The following is a 23,409-nucleotide window of genomic DNA, read 5'->3' as shown; positions in this document are numbered from 1 at the left end:
GGTGTAAGCAGGCAGAGATGACGAAATCCTAAACAGCACCTTGTTTCCTTTGTTCTGCCCTCACTCTCTCCAGATTCTGAGCTGCTCTCACACCATGTCCATCAATCACCTCATGTGGTATCTAGAGTTATGCTGATGCTCCCTCTTTCCTGAACGTGGACTTAACACAATGAGAGTAGAACAAAGGTTTTCTGTTTTGGGCACTTAGGGAAGCCCCAAAATATTGGGCCCGAAATGAATGATTTATTTTGTGTCATCTCGGGCAGAAGCAAGCCTGCAGCACAGAGCTGTTTAGTCTCACAGGTAAGTTTTATAAACATGTTATCAACAGATGTATTTTAGAAACTGCAACCAATTTAGAGCAAAAAGTTAAACAATATAGATCTTGCATAAAGTATCCCATCTTTATTTCGCTTTTCTAGGGAAACTCTTAACTCAAGGTGTAAAGACAATGAGAACTTGATGAACAACCACCAGTCGTGTTTTGACGCTAGCTTTAATGAAGGTAGGGGGACCTCTCGCGGACCTGAATTTCTTTAACCAGTCCTCTGTATTACTTACATATTTAATTTTTTTTTTTTTGGAATTGATTAGTTAGAGGGGGCATCAATTTAGAATTCCTTGACAAAAAGCAGTTGACCTCACTCAGTGAAAATGCAAGGTGAAGCCCACGTCCTCATATCACAGATGCATGTGACCAGGTGGTGCTGCCTCCGTGCGCTTCTTCCTGTTCCTTCTCCAGAATGTCAGAGGGACGTGCTCCCACAGGAGGCTTTTCCTCCAGGTAGTGTTAGGAGATTTGTAGGCAGGTGAATATGGGAGTTGTAAGGAAGACCAAGTTTCTCATCATCCCATTGTCTTTCTTCCTCCCCATTGGAACCGTTGAGTATTTCATCTTCTTCCAGAAGCAGCAGGAAATGAACATGGCTCAGGTGAGTTCAGTTTTTAATACTCTGTTTATTTTACAGTGGAAATTATAAAGGCTACACTGTCTCGGTGTTAACATGGAAAAGTAGAAATAGAGATGGATCAAATGCATTGAGAGAATTTGTAGAAATAGAGATGAACAGCAGAGCAAAGGGGGCATGTGGATATATGCAGATGCTGTGATCCTACAAATTTACCAATTGGAGCTTCAAATTTATTTCTGAGATATTTGATGACCATGCCAGTATTAGAAAATACTTCTTTAAAAGCTGACATTTCTGAGAAGATAAAAGTAAACTCTCTCCTTGTAGAATGTAAAGACAATGGAAGATAAAAGATATCTTTGTTGATTTCAAGTTGGTGATTTAGTTAACAATTTTCCAGTAATAACCGTAAGATAATATCGGAATTTACTTCTACTTATTCTGCAATAAAAATAGAAGACTTAATGCTAAGTATATATTCAGTAAATACTATTTTTCAGAAACTGAAACATGGGTTGAATTAAGACATTTTTTTGATGAATCAACTGGATATCCTTGAAATTACCCTTCGTAAATATTTCAAGTACCTATGATATTCAGGTTGCTCAGCAGACAGTTTAAAATTCTGTTCTCTGTCAAATATTTCAATACTTTCCATTCGTGCTTCAAACCTCTGCATGAAGCCTTGTTTTCTCTCCCCATTTGCCTGTGATCTCTTAATCAGAGACTTGATTATCATCAAATCCTTCGGACCTTGTCTAATCCTTTCCTTACCTGACTTTTCTATATCTCTTGCTTCTTCTTCTCTTTTCTCTGTTTCTCTGTTAGTGTCTGTGACACCCTCCACTGGCACTGCCCTCGCCCTGTTGCCGGCTTCATGGAGTCATCTTCTCTCCCTTATCCTTTCACACGGCTCACTCCCAGTTCCATCCTTGGCCCTTCAGTCTGCTCTGTTGTCCTGTAAGGATTTCATCCTCTCATTTTTTTTTTCTCCTTTCTTCTGCCTCCCTCCACCCACTCCGGTTCAAGCCACTGTCTCGCAGTCTAGTTGTGTAGGACAGAGCTCCTTGGCCCATGCTGGTATTATGCACCTTGCGCTCCCCTCCGGCTGAGGCAGTCAGTCTACAGTCGTCTGTCACCAGGCGTAGGTCGACGTCGGTCAGCCGCTCACAGCAGCTCATGGGCAGCTCACGGTAGCCCACAGCAGCTGACGATGGCTGCCGGCCACTCACGCTGGCTGCCGGCCACTCAGGGCTGCACACAGTAGATGACGCCCGCACGCAGCAGACCACCGCAGCTCTAGCCAACCTCCAGCTGCTCACGGCAACCCAGCTGTAGGGAGAGCTGTTGTTCACAATCTTAGCTGCAGGGGGCGCAGCTCACTGGCCCATGTGGGAATTGAACCTGCGACCTCAGCGTTAGGAGCATGGCGCTCCAACCACCTGAGCCACCGGGCCGGCCTCTCTCTTTTCTTTTTCTTTCTTTTTTTTTTTAAATAGTTTTATTGAGATGCAATCCACGTACCTTGCCAGTCACCCACTTAAAGTGTAAAATTCAATGATTTTTTAAAGTGTACTCACAGATATGTGCAAACGTCACCACAGTCAATGTAGAACATTTTCATCACCTTAAAAAGCAACTCTAAACTCAACTGTACTGTCCCATCATCCCATTTCCCCTCCAAGCCCCAAGCAACAACTAATCTACTTTTCTGTCTGTATTTCTTGTGCTCTGTAGCAGAAATTTCCTTCAATGCCTGGAATCAGTAAGTCTCCCAGTCTTTGTTCTGTGCGTGTCAGATATATATATATTCCTTCAGCGGTCAGTCAGGCAGTTTACAAGTCTGCAGTAACCTTCACTTCCTTCTTATGCCAAAGCTCCTGGTCACCTAGAGGTGACAGCTTAGGACCATCTCACGTGTTTCCTGAACATGGTCTGAACCCTGGGTACGTGCACAGCTCCATTCTTCTATGGAGCCTTCTAGATTCTCACATATAGATCAGATCTGTATTAACATCCCTTTCCCCAGCATTTCCTTTTAAGCTTCTTGATCACGCCATTGTTTACCGCTGGTGTTATCCAGCACCTCAGGTAGCCACTAGGATAAACAAATGCCTTTAAATGTTTCGACAAATGCTCCTGAGGAGAAGGCTTTTCACACATGCTACTATGTGACACTCAAGTTACAAACTCCATGTTAGCTCAGATAAAGATATCCTTGTAAGTAGGGTCTTTCAGGGAACCACCAACTGGCAAAATGATGTCAGTTTTCTGAGAATGAGGCTTCGATGGAACCTGAACCCAGTTCTGCCCCTCCTGTAGTTGCCAGGCTGCTGGCTGCAGACCCTTGGTTCTCAAACTACCACAAAATTGAAGAGGGAGAGTAATGGGAACAGTGTAACTTAAAAGCATACAGTATCACTGTTTTTACTGTGATTTAGCCGTTTTCCATACATATATTCACAGATCGCCTTTCTTCTGTAATTTTTTTCATTGTTTTTGAAAAGGAGAGAATTTTCCAGTATCCCTATTTCAACATTTTCACCTCCATAGCTTATTAACTTAACTTCTTTTAATGCAGCAGATTTTTATTCAGCCATTTGGGAAAGAGACTGGCAAAAATAAAACAAGACTAATGTTCCTTTTCTCACTAATTTTTACTTTTGGAAAATATAGTTAAATTTTCTTATTTTTTTACATCAACACAATTTGAATGAGATGTGTTCCTGTTTTATTATTCATTTACTTTAGTTCCCCACTACTAGCACTGAGCTGATCAGATAGAAGGTATTCACTCAGTGACACTGAAGACGTAAATGAACATATAATTGGATACATAACACTAAAAAAAGACTTGTTTCTCTCCTCTTATCTCTTAATCTAGCTTTATTTTATTTCATTTCATTGTGATAAGAACACTTGACATGAGACCTGTTCTCTTACAAATTTTTTCGTGTCCAATTCAGTAGCGTTAACTAGTGGCAAAAGGTTGTACAACAGATCTCTAGAAATTAATACTTTTCTCAAGTGAAACTTTATACCCGTTTATTGGCAACTCCCCACTTTTCCCTTCTCCCAGCTGCTTTGAAGTGTCTTATTGTGGAAACTTTCCCTTTCTCAGTTTCCAAGACTCTGACCTCTCATGGTTCTGTTATGACCTTTTAGAAAAGTTCTCTGGCTTTGTGACCTGTACGTTTTCTTCCCGCCTCTTTAATATCCACGGTCCCTGCAAGGCTGGTTTTGGTACTTTGCTTTCCTCATCCCAGTGTGCTCAAGGTGCTGTCTGATGGCCTCTGATACCTTCAGTTACCACCCAGATTGCTCCTAACTCCTTAATGCTTGTCTTCATCCTGGACCCCCCTCTGTGTTCTACAACCGTGTGTGTGCTAGTGTAAGGGACAGTTCCAGCTTCACGTTCCACACACATTCGGGAGCAACATGCCAGATCTGTCTCACTAAAAATTCTGCCACAGTTTTTTCGTTTGTGTCCCTGATATCAGTATTTGACCCCAACATTGAAGAAGCTGCTCATGTTGCTTGACTGGGTAGCTGTATAAGAAAGTAGTTACCACATTGGGTGCTGCCTATGCTCTGTGATTCCATCCCTACCCTTATATCCACTGCCATTACTTCAGTGTACACAGTTCTCTTATACAGGTCTCTGGGATTCCAAGGCCTTGGTAAGTTGTGCTTTGCTCTTCATAAGCTCTAGATTTATATATTGTATGTTCATTTAGACAGAAGTTCAGTCATGTATGTTATCTCCACAGCTTCCATGTATTTCTTCTTTGGCTCCCATCATTGTTGGTAGTGGTTTCCATAGAGGGATTGAAAGTGCTAGAATTCTCTAGGACAGTTCCTTTGGATGTAGAAGAAGAGGTGTAGGAATTCTGTATAATGAAAGTTTTTTGTCTTAAAGAAATACAATCCATAAGTATATATAAATTATTAACTTAACTTCTTTTAATGCAGCAGATTTTTATTCAGCCATTTGGGAAAGAGACTGGCAAAAATAAAGCAAGACTAATGTTCCTTTTCTCACTAATTTTTACTTTTGGAAAATATAGTTAAATTTTCTTATTTTTTTACATCAACACAATTTGAATGAGATGTGTTCCTGTTTTATTATTCATTTACTTTAGTTCCCCACTACTAGCACTGAGCTGATCAATTAAGTATGATTAAATTGATTATTAAGTATGTTACATTGAAAAGTTTTTTAACTGATTGAGTAACTCAAAAGTTCAAGACAAATTAGGTCAAACATCAACATTATATGTATTTGTTTTAGAGCCTTTAGCGTAAACAGCAGAATACTAGTTCTCACAGGTATGTGCTGTGTCAGTTAATTAATTCTGAACTTTTGAACAATATATGTTATCACAGGGATCCGTGTCATTCGAAGACGTGACTGTGGAGTTCACCCAGGAGGAGTGGCCATACCTGGGCCCCGCTCAGAGGGCCGTCTACAGAGATGTGATGCTGGAGAACTACAGCCACCTGGTCTCCGTAGGTGAGCAGACCTTAGCATCTGACTCCCTGTGGAATACAATTCCTTTTTTTAAATTATCAAATTACATGCACCTTCTATAAAGATTAAAGTTATTCAGGCTTTTGATTACATGGCCGAGGTAACTGAAACCTTTAGAGAAACAAGCAACGTTTCTGTCATTACTTTCCCATTGAAAGCAGCAAATGGGCACTTTCATTTTGCTGTTGCTGCTGCATCTTTCTCTACAGTCAGGAACTAGAAAGTCTGTGGATTGGGTCTACATATCCCCTTAATTGTTGCATTCACAGGGTATTGCATTACCAAACCCCAAGTGATCTTCAAGTTGGAGCAAGGCGAACAGCCCTGGTCCTTAGGGGAAGAATTCCTAAACCAGAGGTACCCAGGTGAGTGAGCACGGACAAAAGGCAACTCCAGGTGTAGTTAGACCTTAGAGAGAAACACTTCTGACAGTTGTTTTTCTTTTTAAACAGCTTTATTGAGATGTAATTCACATGTCACACAATTCACCCATTTAAGGTATACAGTTCACTGGCTTTTAATATATTGATAGATATATGTAAACATCACTACAATCAGTTTTCTTCACCGTTAGCTGTCACCTCCCTACGTCCTGTCCCCTCCAGCCCTAGCAACCGTCGATCTTTTCTCTGTCTATTGATTTGGCTATTCTGGACATTTCATGTAAATGGAATTACATATTATTTGTTTTTTGTGACTGGTTTCTTTCACTCTGCATTAGAAGGTTCATGTTATAGGATGTATTAGTACTTCATTCTTTTAATTGCAAAATAATATTTCATTATGTGGATATACCACATTTATTTGTTTATTCATCAGTCATTAGACATTTGGGATTCCACTTTTTGGCTATTATTGAGTAAAGCTGATATGATCATTCATTTACGTGTTTTTGTATGGATATGTGCTTTTGTTTCCCCTGAGTTCCTAGCTAGGAGTGGAATTGGTGGGTCCTGTGTTAACTGTGGAATGCCAGACTGTTTTCCTGAGCTGTACCATTTTACATTCCTATGACAGCGTATGAGGGTTCCCATTCCTCCACATCTTCGGCAGCACTTATTATCTTGCATTTTGATTTTAGCCATAGTAGTGGATGTGAAGTGCTATATCACTGAGGTGTCGATTTGCATTTCTGTGTTAGTCAGCTGGGCTGGCATAACACAATACCGTAGCCTGGGTGGCTTACATAACAGAAATTTATTTCTCACAGCTCTGGAGGCTGAAAGTCCAAGATCAGGGGACCAGCATGGTTGATCTCTGATGAGGTCTCTCCTCCTGGCTCACCATGTCCTCAGATGGCCTTTCCCCTGTGCACGCATGGACAGAGAAATAGCTCTGGTGTCTCTTCCTAGTTTTATAAGGACTCCGCTTCCATAGAATTAGGACCCCACATTTATGACCTCATTTAGCCTTCATTACCTCCCTTGAGGTCTCATCTCCAAATACACTTGCATTGGGGGAATAGGGCTTCAAAATAAGTGCTTGGGGAAGACACAGTTTAGTCCATAACAATTTTCCGATCACTCATTCCGATTACTCATCTTTTCTTGTGCTTATTGTCATTAGTTTAAACCAGGGGTGTCCAAACTGCGGCCCGCGGGCCAACTGCGGCTAGCAATCCATTGTTAATTGGCCCACAGCAAATTCCAAAAATATATTTAGTTTACTTAAGTGAACCAGGTGGGGCAATACGTACTTCACCCTGAGTGAGTGGCCCGGCTTGTTTGTGTATTTTACCTCATATGGCCCTTGGTGAAAACCGTTGAAAAAAGTTTGGACACCCCTGGTTTAAACTAATAAAAGAATTCCAGAAATTTCAAAAGTTGTATTTTCAATATAATTTTTCAAACAAAAAGTAAAATCATCGTAAATAAGTTTTCTTACTGAAACTTTGTTGTGAAGCCATTTAAACAGGGTGACAAAGATACACTAACGTAGATCAAGCACATTTCACAGTCACTAAATAGAAATGATTGGTTCATGCTTATTGGCTAAAAAAGGTATCCCCAAATAAGTATCTTAGAAAGATTGTAATAAAAGAAGAGTAGAGTTATTAACTCACTAAAAATAAAACAATTTAAGGTTTAGTGTTGTGTTATCATTCAGGTTTGAATTTCCACAATATATTCATTAACTTAAAAGAAGACCTTCTATCCCAATAGCACAGGTTAACATGAACCTGTAAACATGTGAAAGACTGCATCAAACTATATAATATCAATGATCATAAAACGCGAAGTAATGGATTTCTAGGAACTTAAAACTCACTTGAATTAGGAGATCGTAATAGACGGTAAGTCTTCCGTTAATGATGTCGATAGGTTCTTAAAAACTGTATTTAAGTGAAATGACCTATAATGAAACCACCTATTCATAGGCTAATGAATATAAACAATGGTTAAGTTCTTAGATCAAAAACATCAGCAAACTTCTATAAAGATCCAAAACACTTCTAATATTAATCATTCATGAAATGAGAGCTATACATAGATTTAAGAAAGATTAAAGATGATTTTCCAACCCACTTATGGTAGTTCAGCATGGCAGGTGGCCAGATCCTATCCCGGCAGCTCGGGGCTGAAGGTTGGAACCCACCGTGGACAGGACGCCATTCCATTGTAGGGAGCATCACACACACCACACTTAGTCAGACTGAGGGCAGTGTAGACAAGCGACTTCACATAACATACACATCTTGGGGTGTGAGAGGAAGCCAGAGTACCCAGAGAAACCCCACCCAGACATGGGGAGAAGGGGCCCATTCAGCGCCGACACTGGCCCTGGCTGGGAATCAGTTTTTTTGTTGTCATCAACATTGTCACGAAACGATGTTTAATGAACGGAAGTTATTTGAGGACCTGCTGTACCTCATCTGATGAAATAAGAAATACTGTTCATATTAAATATGTATGTCTATAGAGGCTGTGAATGATATTTGTATTAAATTGAAACATTTGTATATGTGTATGCTGAAATCAAAGAACAAGCCGTTCAAATTCCCACGGAATAATAAGATTGTATAAAGATAGTTTTAAGCTAAAAAAACAGTAAGCCCAACAAATGAGAATCACCACAAAAAATATTCTCTGAACCTAGTTTGATAAATCTAGTAACTAATGATAAAATGAGTAAACAAAGACTTTCAACATGGAAATGTAAAAAATGATCTCTTAAACAATGTATAGCAAAGGAAATCAATTCCAAAATTGCATGGCATTTATAAAATAAAAATAAATGTGTATTAGAAACCTTAAGATATAGCTAAATAAGTGAATAGAGATAAATTTGTAGTGTCATATTTATATAAATTAAGTGAGAACAATGGCAAAAGTATACTAAATAAAAGCAGAAGAATATAAAAGTGAAATTAATAATGAACCGGAAAACATAGAAATGGTAGAGTGTTCTGAGAATAAAGAACAATAAAATGGGTGAAACTTAGGTAACCCCAACAAAGACAAAAGAAGCACTTTATATAAAAATTCAAGTGGGGATATATTTGTAAAGATTTAATGCAATGTCAAACTAAATCCCATCGTAAAATAGAGTGAACTTGCTCTGCCAGATTTCAAGGATTTATGTAAAGCTCTGAGTATTTAAGTAGCAGCTGCGGGAGGGATAATTTAATAAATTGGAGAAACAGAAAAAGCTCAAGAAAAAAACGTGCTTCATAGACAGTTGGTCTTTGACACATGGCAGTAGCCCCACAGAGCAGTGGGGAAAGAATTCTGAGGTAACGTTTTGGATCAAAACCAAAAAATTGGATTCAGGTACCTAATGACCCGATTTTCAAAGCAAAACTAGAAATATTCTATATGATGACAAGGAAAACGTGTTCATAACTGTGCTTAGGGAAGGAATTAATAAGGTATAAAAAGGCTTAACCAAGGGAAAGATGGAGTAAATGTATTCCTTCTGACTTCACCCACTAAATTTAGTTAAATGTGTACTTGTACACACAGTACATCTAAACATATATATGTGTGTATATTAGGCTAGTGCAAAAGTAATTACAGTTTTTACAATTATTTTCAATTGCAAAAACCGCAATTATTTTTGCACCAGCCTAATATATAGTAAGATTCTGAAAGATGGAAAGAAAAGCGAAGATGATTTAGGGACATTGGCACGTGAAGAAACACTGGGTGCCAGCAGGAGGCCTGTGGGGGCCTGATCTCACCCCTGCCCAGTGTTAAAGTGGCATCTTCTCCAACTCCCGGGTGTCAACAGACGTTTAGTGGGGAACCTGGACTTCTCTCCTCACTTGGCAGTAGTGAGGCTGCACCCCACTTCTATTGGCGTGGTTTCAGAGGAGGCTGGCTAAAACTGAACATGAACTTTGATAAAGTCCAATTCTTTAATTTTCTCTGAGGACCATGGTTTTGTTGTCCCATCTAGAAACATCAGCACTCAAAGGAACAAAGATTATTCCTATATTTTTGTCTAGAAATTTTTAAATTTCACATTTTGTCCTTTGTGATATTTGGTGTTCATTTTTATTGAAAGTGTGAGGTATATGTCAAGTACAAATTTTTGAAGAGGGAATCCAGTTATTGTAGCACCATATGTTGAAAAGATTATCATTTTTTCATTGAACAGCATTTGCAAGATCTTCGAAAACAGATGGGAATATTTATATATTTCTGCATATGTATATATTTGTATACAAATATATAATGTATAAGACTGTGTGTCTTAGATTGTACATTTTTATGGAATCTTTATTCTTCTTTATTCATCTACATATCCTTATGCCAAGAGCACATTGCCTATATTACAGTACCTGATTAATTAATTCTTGAAAAGATAGTGCGAGTCCACCAACTTTCTTCTGCATCAATTTTAAAATGAGCTTCTTGATATTTACAAAAAAGCATGCTGGCCTTTCAGTTGGGATTGCATTGCATCTATAGATCAAATGAAAGAGAATTGACATCTTAACGATATATGGCCTTACAATCCCTAAATAACAAATACTTCTTCATTTATTTAAGATTTCCTTGATTTCTTATGATTTTTTTCATCAGTAGTTTTCAACATGGAGATACCAAGATTTTGTGTGTGTGCATGTGTGTGTGTGTGTGTGTATGTGAGAGAGAGAGAGAGAGAGAGAGAGAGCGAGAATGAGCTTGTGTGTGCATGTGTGTTATGGTAAATTATGATGTTTATCTGATTTCAAATTCCAATTGGTCATATTTGTATATTATTGGCTTCTGTATATTGCCTTTGTATTTTGCCTTTGCTGAAAACACTTATTAGTTCAAGGGGCTTTTTCAAAAGATGTTTTTGGAATTTTTCTGTTTAGACTTACTCTGCATCTTTCATTTTTGTTCTTGTCATGTTGCATTGGTGGAACTTCCATCACACTCTTAAGTAGAAGTGCAGAGAGTAAACATCCTTTTTCCCCAGTCTTAGGGTTGAGGCTGTCAGTCTCTCACTTTTAAGTATGATGTTAGCTATAAGCTTATTTTAGATTTCGTTTTCTTTTTAAAGATTTTATTGGGGGAAGGGAACAGGACTTTATTGGGGAACAGTGTGCACTTCCAGGACCTTTTCCAAGTCAAGGTGTTGTCCTTTCAGTCTTAGTTGTGGAGGGCGCAGCTCAGCTCCAGGTCCAGTTGCCGTTGCTAGTTGCTAGTTGCAGGGGGCACAGCCCACCATTCCTTAGGGGAGTCCATCCAGCAACCTTGTGGTTTAGAGCACCTGCTCCAACCAACTGAGCTATCCCGGAGCTCAGCAGCAGCTCAGCTCAAGGTGCCCTGTTCAATCTTACTTGCAGGGGGCGCTCCCCACCATCCCTTGGGGGAGTCAAGGAGTTGAACCAGCAACCTCGTGGTTGAGAGCCTACTTGCCCACGTGGGAATCCAACCGGCAGCTTTCCGAGTTAGGAGCATGGAGCTCCAACCTCCTGAGCCACCGGCTGGCCCCGTAGATTTCTTTTATTAGGTTAATGAATGGATTTTGAATTTAGCACCATGTTTTGTTATCTTAATATATATGATTGTATGGGTTTAATTCTTTCAGTTATTTATATGGTGGGTTACATGGATTAACTTTCAAATATTGTAACAGTTTTCATTCTTGGGATAAATCCCACTTCATACTGATTTATTTATTTTTATATGTTGCTGTGTTCGTTAGGCTACTGTTTTTCAGTATTTTTACATTTATATCATGAAGGATATTGTATTGATCTGTGGGGTTTGTGTTTTTTTTTTTTTTTCCCTTGGATTCTGTTTCTTTGGTTTTGAAATGAGGGTAATACTGGGCTTATAAAATGATTTAGGAAATATTCCCACATCTTGAATGTTTTCAAAGAGATTTTGTAAAATTGGCATTATTTCTAGTTTAAATGTTTGGTAGAATTCACTAGTTAACACCATATAGTCCTGGAGCTGCCTTTTGAACTTCATAATTTTGACCATATATTCAATTTCTTTAACAATTCTCTTTGGGTTATTTTTTCTGCCTGAGATATGTTGGTAGGTTTTTGTTTTTAGGAAATGTGTCCATTTCATCTAAATTGTCAAACTTATGGCATGAGAGTTTCTCTTAATATTCTTTATTATCTCTTTAACAATTGTTGTGTCAGGAGTTATATCCCCTCTTCTTTTATTTCTGATATTGATCATGTGTTTTCTCCTTTCTTTCTGTGTTCATTTTTATCATTTTAAAAAAAAATATTTTCAAAGGAGTAAGCTTTGGTTTGCTTAATTCGTCTCTGTTTTCAATTTTATTCTCTAATCATTATTTTCTTTTGATTTACCTTCTCTTTGTATATTTTCTTAAGTGGGAGCTTAGGTAACTAGTTGGAGGTCTTTCATTTCTAATGGGAAAGCTATCTGCATTCCCACCAACAGTGTATGAGGATTCCTTTTTCTGCATAGCCTCTCCAACACTTGTTATTATTTGTCTTGTTAATGAAAACCATTGTAACAGCTGTGAAGTGATACTTCATTGTGCTTTTGATTTGCATTTCTCTGATGATTAGTGATATTGAGCATGTTTTCATATGTCTGTTGGCCATCTGTTTGTCCTCTTTGGAGAAATGTCTGTTCAGGTCCTCAGCCAATTTTTTCAATTGGATTGTTTGCCTTTTTTGTCTTTTTGTTTAGTTGTATGAGTTTCCTTGTATTTTGGGATATTTGCCTCTTATCAGAGGCATTGTTTGCAAATATCTTCTCCCATTGGTTGGTTGCCTCTTTGTTTTGGCTTTGGTTTATTTTGCTGTGCAAGAACTTTGTAGTTTGATATAGTCCCATTCATTTATTTTAGTTTTTACTTCCCTTCCCTTTGAAGTCAAATTCATAAAATCCTCTTTGAACCCAGGATCCATAAGTTTAGTACCTATGCTTTCTTCTATGCAGTTTATTGTTTCAGGTCTTATGTTTAGGTCTTTGATCAATTTTGTGTTAATTTTGGTGCACAGTGACAGATAGCAGTCTAGTTTCATTCTTTTCACATGGCTTTCCAATTTCCCCAACACCATTTATTGAAGAGGTTTTCTTTTCTCCGTTGTATGTTTTTGGCTCCTTTGTCGAAAATTATCTGTCCATATTTATGTGGGTTTATTTCTGGGTTTTCAGTTCTATTCCATTGGTCTGTGTGTCTGTTTTTCTGCCAATACCATGCTGTTTTGATTATTGTTCTTCTGTAGTACAAGCTGAAGTCAGGGAGGATGATACCTCCAGCATTTTTGTTTTTTCTTAGGATTGTTTTGGCTATTTGGGGTCTTTTGTGGTTCCATAGAAATCTGCTGAGTTTTTCTTCTTCTTCCCCCTCTGCGGGACCCAGCACATAGAGGCCGCTTCCTCACAGACACACCAGGAGTTTAAGCAGTAAAGCTCCACGTTAGCTGTGTGTTCCCCTTTGCTCGGCTCCAGAGCAAAGTCAGCGGTCCCCGGTGCAGGTCCCCCTGAATCGCATAAACAGGCTCCAGATGATATTCAAACTTAAGACCTCAAGATACCACAAGTCCTGTGTGGGGACAGAGTCCCAGAGAGCAGTTTCCAGGCTCTCGACCTCACATGGAAAGGTGCTGGCTTGGGTAGTAGATGTCCATCGGCTGTAACCGGTTAGCCAATTAGCCACTGAAAGAACTTCCGTGGCTACACTGGTTTGTTGGTTGGCAGGCAGAGAAGCAGACGGCAGATTGCAGCTAGCAACTGGGGTTGGTTGGTTGGCAGAGAAGTGGATGGCAGATTGCGGATCATGTGGTTCCTGCTTCCTGTGTCTCCAACCCAGCCGCCAGTGAGAATTAGTGGTATGACAACCCTATCCATGGCTCCGTGGGTGTTCCTTTTTGGCCTCACCACATCCTGTGATCGTATGCAGGGAGTGAGAGCTGAGACCCTGCATAACGTCCTGCCTCCAGAGTGATGTGGGAGCTTGTCAGTTCCCCCCATCTACTCCACGAACATTGTGACTTGAGGACCTTGGGATTTGCTTCTTTGGGAACTTTAAGTAAAATAGCCCTTCTGGCCGCCCTGGGTCCTCTAGGGCCGTCTGGAAGCCATGTTTCTCGCTTTCACTGTGTGCCCACTGTAGTGTGGACCTCCCTACAGCAGAAGGCATGCCGTAGGGCAGGGAAGGGTCCCCGGGTGTTGGGGTGCAAGAAATCTCACCTCTGTTTGGTCCGATCAGACAGCCTCTCGAACCTCCCAGCTTACTCTCCCGGACCACCACTGATCACCTGGGCAGATAGTACAAAAGCACGACTCACATGTACCCACGGCTGCCTTATGCTGGAGGCTTCATCTCCCAAATTACAGTCTCCATGCCTCAGTTTAAGTGAGCTTGTGCAGAGGGGAGGCAATGATTACTGACTAACAAACACTACTCCGTAATGAAAAAAAAAGAAAAGCCAGGTCTGAAGATGAGGCCATTGTAGGTGATCTCTGAACCTCGTTTAGGATTCGAAACAGGTCGCATTTCAAGTAAACTGCAATTCAGCTGGTCTGGCAAGGCGTCGGCTTGGTCACCTTCTCAAAGGGAATTGCCAGCTGCAGCACGTCCTTTTCTTCTAGTTTGCACACAAACATCTGATTGCTTTTCCAATACATGGCACTGTTGGGGCTTTTTTTTTCTTTTCTTTTCTCTTTGTTTTTTTTAGCACTTGTTATCTAATATCAACTCCAGAGAGTCAGGGGCTGTCCTTGTCTCCTGATTTCCCCCTCTCCTGCCCCCAATACACTAATAAAATCTGATACCGAAAGAATAAGAATGCTACAGGTAAATCTTAGTCCAAAGAGGCCGCTGTGGCCATAACCATTCTCTGATGGACTCTTCTGAAGACTCTTTCCCGACCTTCCCTAAGATCTGTCCCTCCAGGAAAAGGTGCATCTCAATAATTTTGGTAGGATGTATTTTCATTCTTATTTGTTTGTATGTATCTTTTGATCTCTCTTGCTTCTTCTTTGACCCAGTCCTTCTTTAAAAGCATGTTGTTAAATCTCCATGTTTGTGGTTTTTCCTGCTTTCTTTTTGCAGTTGATGTCCAGTTTCAAACCTTGTGATCAGAGAATATGCTTGGTATGATTTCAACCTTCTTAAATTTCCTGAGGCTGATTTTATGTCCCAATATATGGTCTATCCTTGAGAATGTTCCATGTACCCTAGAAAAGAATGCATAGTCTGATGTTCTTTGATGAAGTTCTCTATACTTGTCAGTTATGTGCATTTCATCTAGTGTGCCATTTGGATTGATATTTCTTTCTTTATTTTCTGTTCGGATGATCTATCCATAGTTGTCAATGATGTACTTAGGTCCCCGACTATAATTGTGTTTTGGTCAATTTCTCCCTTTAGTTCTGTTAGTAGTTGCTTTGTATATTTCAGTGTTCCCTGATCGGGCGCATAAATATTGATGACTGTCGGAAATAAGTATGGTACAGCTGCTTTTGTCTGGTTACCATTTGCTTGCTCTGTCAATTTCCACCCTTTCACTTTGAGTCTATATTTGTCCTTGTTGCTGAGATGCATCTCTTAGAGGCAACATATGGATGGGTTTTGTCTTTTGTTCCAATCTGCTACTCTGTGCCTGTTTATTGGTGAGTGCAGTCCGTTTACCTTTAGGATGATTATTGATACGTGAGGATTTCCTATCGTTCTATCTTTTGTTTTCTGGTGGGTCGGTGTCTCCATTGTTTCTTTGCCTGTTCGTTACTGTCTGGTATTTCAGTGTGTGATATTCCATGATTTTTCCCTCTGTTTTCTTCTGTTTTTATGTTTTATGTTTCTGTTCTGGACTTTTCTATTTTTTGAGTGGTTACCATTAAATTTACTTGAAAGCAAGTTTCATATTTACATTAGTCCTTTTTCCGCAGCATGCTTTTTATCTCCATTCTCCTTTGTACTTTCAGACCTTTACTCTCTCCCCTTTTATGTTTTTGTTGTCACAAGTTATCCGTACTTATGCTGTGAGTTGATTTCTGTGTTGCAGTAGCAAGTTGTCTTTTATTCTTATTCCTTTTTTTAAATGTTCCTTCTTTGCCATTTATGTTTAAGTGTATATGTAGTGCCGTATTTTGTGTAGGGGTTGCCGTTTTCTACTTCTTTCTGTCTTTTCATAATGCTACTCATGGTATTGTATTCTTTATTTTTTGTTTCAGGACGAATAGCTTCCTTCAGTATTTCCTGTAATGCAGGTCATGTATTGGAAATTTCTGCAGCTTTTGTATGTCAGGAGATGTCTTTATTCCTTCTTCATATCTAAAAGATCTCTTTGCTGGATATATTATTCTTGGGTCATAATTTCTCTCTTTCAATAGTTTGAATATTTCGTTCCATTCCCACCTGCCTTGTAGAGTTTCTGCTGAAAAATCTGATGATAATCTAATGAGCTTTCTTTGTAGGTTACCATCTTCCTTGGCTGCCTTGAGAATTCTTTCTTTGTCGTTAATTTTTGACAGCTTTAATACAGTGTGCCTTGGAGAAGGCCTGTTGGGATTGAGGTAATTCAATGTTCTATTTGCTTCTTGGATTTGAGGATCCAGTTCTTTCCAAAAGTTTGGGATGTTTTTGTCGACTGTTTGAATATACTTTCTGTTCCCTTCTCCCTTTCTTCTCCTTCTGCTATCCCCATTATTCTTATGTTGCTCTTTCTGATGGAGTCAGAAAGTTCTTGTAGTGGTCTTTCTTTTTTTTTTTTTTTTTTTTTTTAATTGAAGTCTCTCTCTTCTCCATCAGTTCCAGATTTCTATCTTCGGTGTCACTAATTCTTTCCTCCAACTAGTCAGCTCTCTTATCTAAGCTGGCTGTTTCATTCTTCATTCCTTTTATTGAGTTCTTCATCTCCAGAATTTCTATTTGGTTCTTTTAAAAATTTTTAATCTCTTTGAGATAATGTTCATTTTGTTCTTTGATTGTGTCTCTGAGTTCATTAAACTGCCTGTCTGTGTTTCCTTGCATCGTGTTGTTTATTTAGCACTGCAATCTTGAATTCTCTGTCGTTTAAGTCACAAATTTCCATGTCTCTGAGTTCATTTTCTGCAGATGCTTCCTTTTGTTCCTGAGCTGCCTTGTGACCTTGGTTGTTCATAGTAATGAAGTATCGTTTCTCTTCCTGGGCCTCTGCAGGAGTGGGTCTGCACTACATTGATACAAAGAGGTTTTTCTTGTGCTTTCCAGTAGGCGTTGGTAGAATGTTTTGTTTTCTGTCTGTCCACAGCCTTTATTTTCTCTCATGCCGTAGTGTTATATTTTCTCTTGCACTGTTCTGGCTTCTCACATAACGTGGGGTTCCCTGGAAGGTGGGCTTCTCTGTGAGTAGGTCTCGTAGATCTCAGGGCTCCGCCTCCATCAGGGAATGTGGAAGGTGATACAGTTCTGAGCTTCTGACTTCCCAGTGCTCCCCCTGCAGCCGGATGCAGAGCCTGTGTGTTTCAGTGGCTCTGGTTGCCCTCCCGTGATCCGCCAGTAAGGTGGGGGTGGGGTGGGCTGTGAGAGGTGGTTGATTCTCTTGTGGCGACTACTCACCTACAGTTTTCTTGCCTTTACGGTTCCTTCCCTTTCCCCAGAATTAGTTGCGCTGTGAATCTGTAGCTGCGTGACTGCAGTTCTCAGGGTTGTAGATATGCTGTTCTTTAATCTGACACTTCTACTGTTTCTTCTGTAGCCTGCTTCTAATACTGGGAGGGTGGGGTGAGGCAAGCTTTGGAAAGGTGGGCGGGAGGTGGCCAGGCTCCGTGTCTTTGTTTTCTGTTCTCTGCCTGGCAGTGAGTCCTTAAACCACCTTTCTCATCCTTCTGTATGAATATTCAGTCTTTGCTCTGAGTTCTCTGCTGCATGTGCTGGATTCAGCTGTATTATGCTGATCCCTCGGTGAGAACTGTGTGCATAGGGGGTACAATTGCAGCCCAAATTATTTTCTCTCCTTAGGCTGCAGCAAGCTCCGGTCTGCATCCTGCGACCTGTGGCGCACATCCTAGCACTTCCCCCTTCCCTCCTCCGCTATGCACATAATTTGCTCTCCTTTAGATGATTCCATTTGTGGGTCTCTCAGATGTGCCTGTGTGCTGCGCACAGAAACTTTTGTTGAATTATAGCTGTTCATTTTGTTGTATCTTCCACAGGAGATTTCAGGTAGCACTCCTCATGCCGCCGTTTCTGTGACACAGTGCCCCTCAAAATGTCTTAAGGTTCTGTGAGACATACACTTTGATCCATGGTTTAATAGGAACTGTATGAATACAGAATTATTTTTGTATTTTTCCAGATAACTTGGTGTTACTGATTTTTACTATAATTTCTCTATGGCTTGAGATCACACTATATGATTTATCTTCTTTATAGTTGCAAAGATTTGTCTTACAGCACAGACTGTCGTCTGTGTATGAATGCTTTTTGTGCATTTGAAAATGATGTGAATTCAGCTCCTTTTTAATGTATTGTTTCTGGGTTTTGAGGGTATAGTTTTTACAAGTGCTGCTTCATCTCTTCTAGCTGTAACATTGGGCCTACCATGACTTCCTGCCTCTTTTCTTTTTCCTGGCTGTTTTGTTTCCTTCTTTTGTTCTCCTATGATTTAGTCATGAGTGCCATAAACGAACAGATTTGTTCTTCCCATGCAGATTTAATAAAGTAGATAGGACTATGTTTCCAGGTGAAATTTTGGCAGTGTCTGCTGGGACCAACTACCAGAATGTCTTTTGCATGTCAATTTCTCAGGATTCTTCATGATCTTTCCTATGAGTTCTTGGTTTGGCAATGAAATTTGAGTGTGTACAAATCCTTTATATACAAAGTGCATAGAAATTCTTTATATCTGTGGTAGAACCACAGAGAAGAGTGTTTCTTTTTTTCTATTTTTTGGGGGTGGTGGAGGGCAGACCTTGAGTGTGATGAGTATTGTCACAAAGCTTTTCTATTCTGTTAGACCACCATTTTCTGAGATCTTTGGTTAGAAGATACAATATTTTCTCGGAGCTCTTTTGTCTCTGTGTCTCTTTGGCTTTGATCACAGGTTTCTCCAGCACTTGAGCCCATATAAGATACATGGGAAGTAGAAAGAAAATTTTGGAATTCTTTTCTATGTCATTTCTTAAGTCCAAGAGTCCATCTTTTATTTTGTAGCATCTGCATTTGTTTGTTAATTTTTTTTTCAGGGATTTCCAATTGAAAGAGGGAGGACCTGGGTAAGGTTGGGCTGCTCCATGTTGGTCAGGACTGGAAATAACAGCTACGTTTGTATGTTTGTTTGTTTCTTTGTTTTAAATCACATGGATGAAGGGGGATAGGGAGACACACACAGAGAGAGATACTGACTGTGTCTTTTTCTCTGTGTGCATGAATTATTTATTTTAGAAACATGACTAGTAACCATACAAAACACGATAAGGCATATGACTGTCAGCTCCTCTCAGTAAGAAATGTAAGATTCATGCAATGTTTTCCATTTTTGTCATTTTAGAATATTACAAAGTTGATGTCCACGTTACGGAGAACCAGGAAAAACAAGAGAAAGCTCTGTGGCAAGTAATAATCAGTAACAACAAAACATTGAGTAAAGAAGGGCAGAAAGTTATAAGAAAACCAATTAATCTGGATATAACTCCAGATTTTTCAAGAAAAATGCCGTGTAAATGTGACTCATGTAGAACGAATTTGCCAGTTGTTTCTGAATTGATTGTTAGTGGTAGAAACTGTTCAAGAAAAAAGGCTGATTACATGAATGTATATCAAAAGTTGCAGCTTGATATTAAACATGAGAGAACTCTTATTGGAGAGCAATCTTACAAACATAATAAAAATGTGAACACTATCAGTCGTAAAGAATGTCATCAGAAATTTCAAACTATGGAACAGCCTTTTGAACATAATGAACTTGGAAAAGTTTTACATGATGAGACTCTTGTGTGTGTTACAGCTCAGAATTGTCTAACAGGAGAGGAATCCTGTCACGATGATGAATTTTGGAAAAACTGTGATAAAGCAAGTGTATTTAACCCAATGAGAGCTGGCACAACAGAGAAATGCTGTGATATTAATGAATGTGGGAGATCCTGTGACAAAACCACCATGGTGGAATTCAGTAAAGTTCACAGGGCTATGAGAAAGTATGAATATAATGAAAGTGGAAATAACTTCAGCAAGAATTCATCTCGCACTCAACTACCGGGAACGGTCACAAGACAGGATGCTTTTGAAAGTAGTAAATGTGAAGAAAACTTGAGCCAGAGGTCAGCCTATCTAGTGCATCAGAAGACACAAACTGGAGATAATTTCTCTGGTTTTAACGGATGTACGGATGTCTACTGCCAGGAATTAGACCTAACAATACATCAGAGAACTCAAGCAGAAGAGAAATTCTATGCGTGTACTAAATATGGGGAAAGCTTGTATCGAAACTCACTTCTCAGTGTACATCAGGAAAGTGACACAGGAGAGAAGTCATTTGAAAATAATGAATGCAGCAAATCCTTTTACAGGAACGTTCACCTCATTCAGCATCAAAGGAACTGCTCAGGGGAGAAAATCCATGAATATGAGGAAAACAGAAAAGCCTTTTTGTCAAATTCACAGACTGTTCGTTATCCTGCTGCTCATATGGGTGTCAATCTCTGTGAGTGTAGTGAATGTAGGAAAACTTACTGTCAGATGTCAAAACTCAGTGATCATGTGATAGTTCACACAAGGAAGAAACCTTATGGTAAGAATGGATTTCGGAAATCTTGCAAGAAACCTGTACTTTTAGTACACCAGAGAACACACACAGAGGTGAAATGCTATCAAAGTAGTAAATGTGGGAAATTATTCTCCAAGAAGGCACAGTTCAAAGAACAGCAGAGAATTCACACAGGAGAAAAACCTAATGAATGTACTGAATGTGGGAAAACTTTTGCTTGTAATTCAGTCCTCAGGGTACACCAGAGAATTCACACATATGAGGAACCCTATGAATGTAATGAATGTGGGAAAACTTTCTCTCAAAGGACAACCCTGTGTGTACATCAGAGAATTCACACAGGGGGGAAAATTTATGGATGTCAGGAATGTGGAAAAACTTTTGCTGCTAATTCAACCCTAAAGGTACACCAGAGAATTCACACAGGGGAGAAACCCTATGAATGTACTGAATGTGGGAAAACTTTTGCTCGTAATTCAGTCCTCCGGGTACACCAGAGAATTCACACATGTGAGGAACCCTATGAATGTAATGAATGTGGGAAAACTTTTGCCCACAATTCAGGCCTTAGAAGACATCAGAAAATTCACACAGGGGAGAAACCCTATGAATGTAATGTATGTGGGAAATCTTTCTCCCAAAGGACAACCCTGTGTATACACCAGAGAATTCACACAGGGGAGAAACCCTATGAATGTAAAGACTGTGGGAAAACTTTCTCCCAAAGGACAACCCTGCGTGTACATCAGAGAATTCACACAGGGGGGAAAATTTATGGATGTCATGAATGTGGAAAAACTTTTGCTGCTAATTCAACCTTAAAGGTACACCAGAGAATTCATACAGGGGAGAAACCCTATGAATGTAATGAATGTGGGAAAACTTTCTCCCATAGGACAAACCTGTATGTACATCAGAGAATTCACACAGGGGAGAAACCCTATGAATGTAGTGAATGTGGGAAAACTTTTGCCCAAAATTCAGGCCTTAGAAGACATCAGAGAATTCACACAGGGGAGAAACCTTACGAATGTCATGAATGTGGGAAAACTTTTGCTGATTATTCAATCCTCAGGTTACACCAGAGAATTCACACAGGGGAGAAACCCTATGAATGTACTGAATGTGGGAAAACTTTTGCTCGTAATTCAGTCCTCAGGGTACACCAGAGAATTCACACATGTGAGGAACCCTATGAATGTAATGAATGTGGGAAAACTTTTGCCCACAATTCACGTCTTAGAAGACATCAGAGAATTCACACACGGGAAAAACCCTATGAATGTAATCTATGTGGGAAATCTTTCTCCCGAAGGACAACGCTGTGTGTACATCAGAGAATTCACACGGGGGAGAAACCCTATGAATGTAAAGACTGTGGGAAAACTTTCTCCCAAAAGACACAACTATATGTACATCAGAGAACTCACACAGGGGAGAAACCTTATGAATGTAATGAATGTGGGAAAACTTTCTCCCGTAGGACAAACCTGAATGGACATCAGAGAATTCACACAGGAGAGAAACCCTATGAATGTAATGTATGTGGGAAATCTTTCTCCCAAAGGACATATCTGAATGCACATCAGAGAATTCACACAGGGGAGAAACCCTATGAATGTAATGTATGTGGGAAAACTTTCTCCCAAAAGACACACCTGTCTATACATCAGAAATATCACACAGGATAGAAACCTTATGGATGTCGTGAATGTGGGAAAACATTTGCTGATAATTTAATCCTCATGGTATACAAGAGGATTCACACAGGGGAGAAACCCTATGAATATAATGAATGTGGCAAAACTTTCTGTCAGTAGATAAACCTGTGTACACACGAAAGCATTCACACAGGTGTAAAACCTAAGGATGTAAAGAATGTGGGAAAACTTCCTGGCAATTCAATCCTCAGGGTACACCAGAAGATTCACATGGGAGAAAGCCTATGAATGCACTGAATATGGGTATACTTTCTTTAAGACACCACATCTCAGGGAATGTGAGAGAATTTACAGTGAGAAACCCTATGAATATAATGAATTGAAAAACTTTCTCCCAAAGGACACACATCAGAAATTTCACACATGGAAGAGTCTATGAATGTAATGAATGTAGAAAAACTTTGCCAATGGATACACCTGTGTACACATCAGAGAATTCACACAGGTGCCAAACTTTAAGGATGTAAGGAATATTTGAAAATTTCCTGGAAATTCAACCCTCAGCGTACACCAGAGAATTCACATGGGAGAAACCCTATGAATGTAATGAATGTGGGAATACTTTTGCCCACAATTCAGGCCTTAGAATACAACAGAGAATTCACACAGGAGAGAAACTTTATGCACCTCATGACTGTGGGAGATATTTTGCCCGTAGTTCAGCCCTCAGAACATACCAGAGAACACACTGGGGAGAAATCTTATGAATGTGGTAAGACTTTTTCCAGAGATACAACTCAGTACACATCAAAGGATTTATACAGGTGAAAAACTTTATGAATGTACTGAATGTGTTAAAACCACCTCTCAGAAGTCATTTCTCAGTGGACACGAGAGAATTCACAAAGGGGGAAATACCTTATGAATGTAATGTGGGAAAGCAATTGTCTATAAAGCAGCCCTCATAATCCATCAAAGAATTAACACAGGACAGAAACACTATGAATGTAATGACTGTGGGGAAAGTTTCTCCCAAAGGACACACTGTGTGCTCATCAGAGAATTCACACGGGAGAACCCCTATGAATGAATGAATGTGGGACATCACAACAGAATGCACAGCAGAGAGAAAATCCTTGTATGGAACGAATGTCAGATGTCCCAAAGGAACTCACAGCACAG

The 23,409-nt window shown here is 39.6% G+C and overlaps 1 protein-coding gene across 1 annotated transcript; it reads left to right on the top strand.

Moving 5' to 3' along the window:
• The first annotated feature begins 524 nt into the window (after positions 1-524).
• On the top strand, positions 525-23,325 carry LOC117026282 (zinc finger protein 658-like). Its single transcript, XM_033112932.1, has 4 exons — positions 525-932; positions 5,298-5,424; positions 5,712-5,807; positions 19,352-23,325. Exons 1-4 carry the CDS (start codon positions 816-818, stop codon positions 22,255-22,257), a joined length of 3,246 nt encoding a protein of 1,081 aa, XP_032968823.1. The 5' UTR covers positions 525-815; the 3' UTR covers positions 22,258-23,325.
• Positions 23,326-23,409: the final 84 nt, after the last annotated feature.

This window comes from Rhinolophus ferrumequinum, chromosome 8 (assembly GCF_004115265.2).
Source record: "Rhinolophus ferrumequinum isolate MPI-CBG mRhiFer1 chromosome 8, mRhiFer1_v1.p, whole genome shotgun sequence".
In the NCBI taxonomy this organism is placed as follows: Eukaryota; Metazoa; Chordata; class Mammalia; order Chiroptera; family Rhinolophidae; genus Rhinolophus; species Rhinolophus ferrumequinum.
The sequence above is the reverse complement of the archived record's forward strand: the minus strand, read 5'-3'. Positions and strand labels throughout refer to the sequence as shown.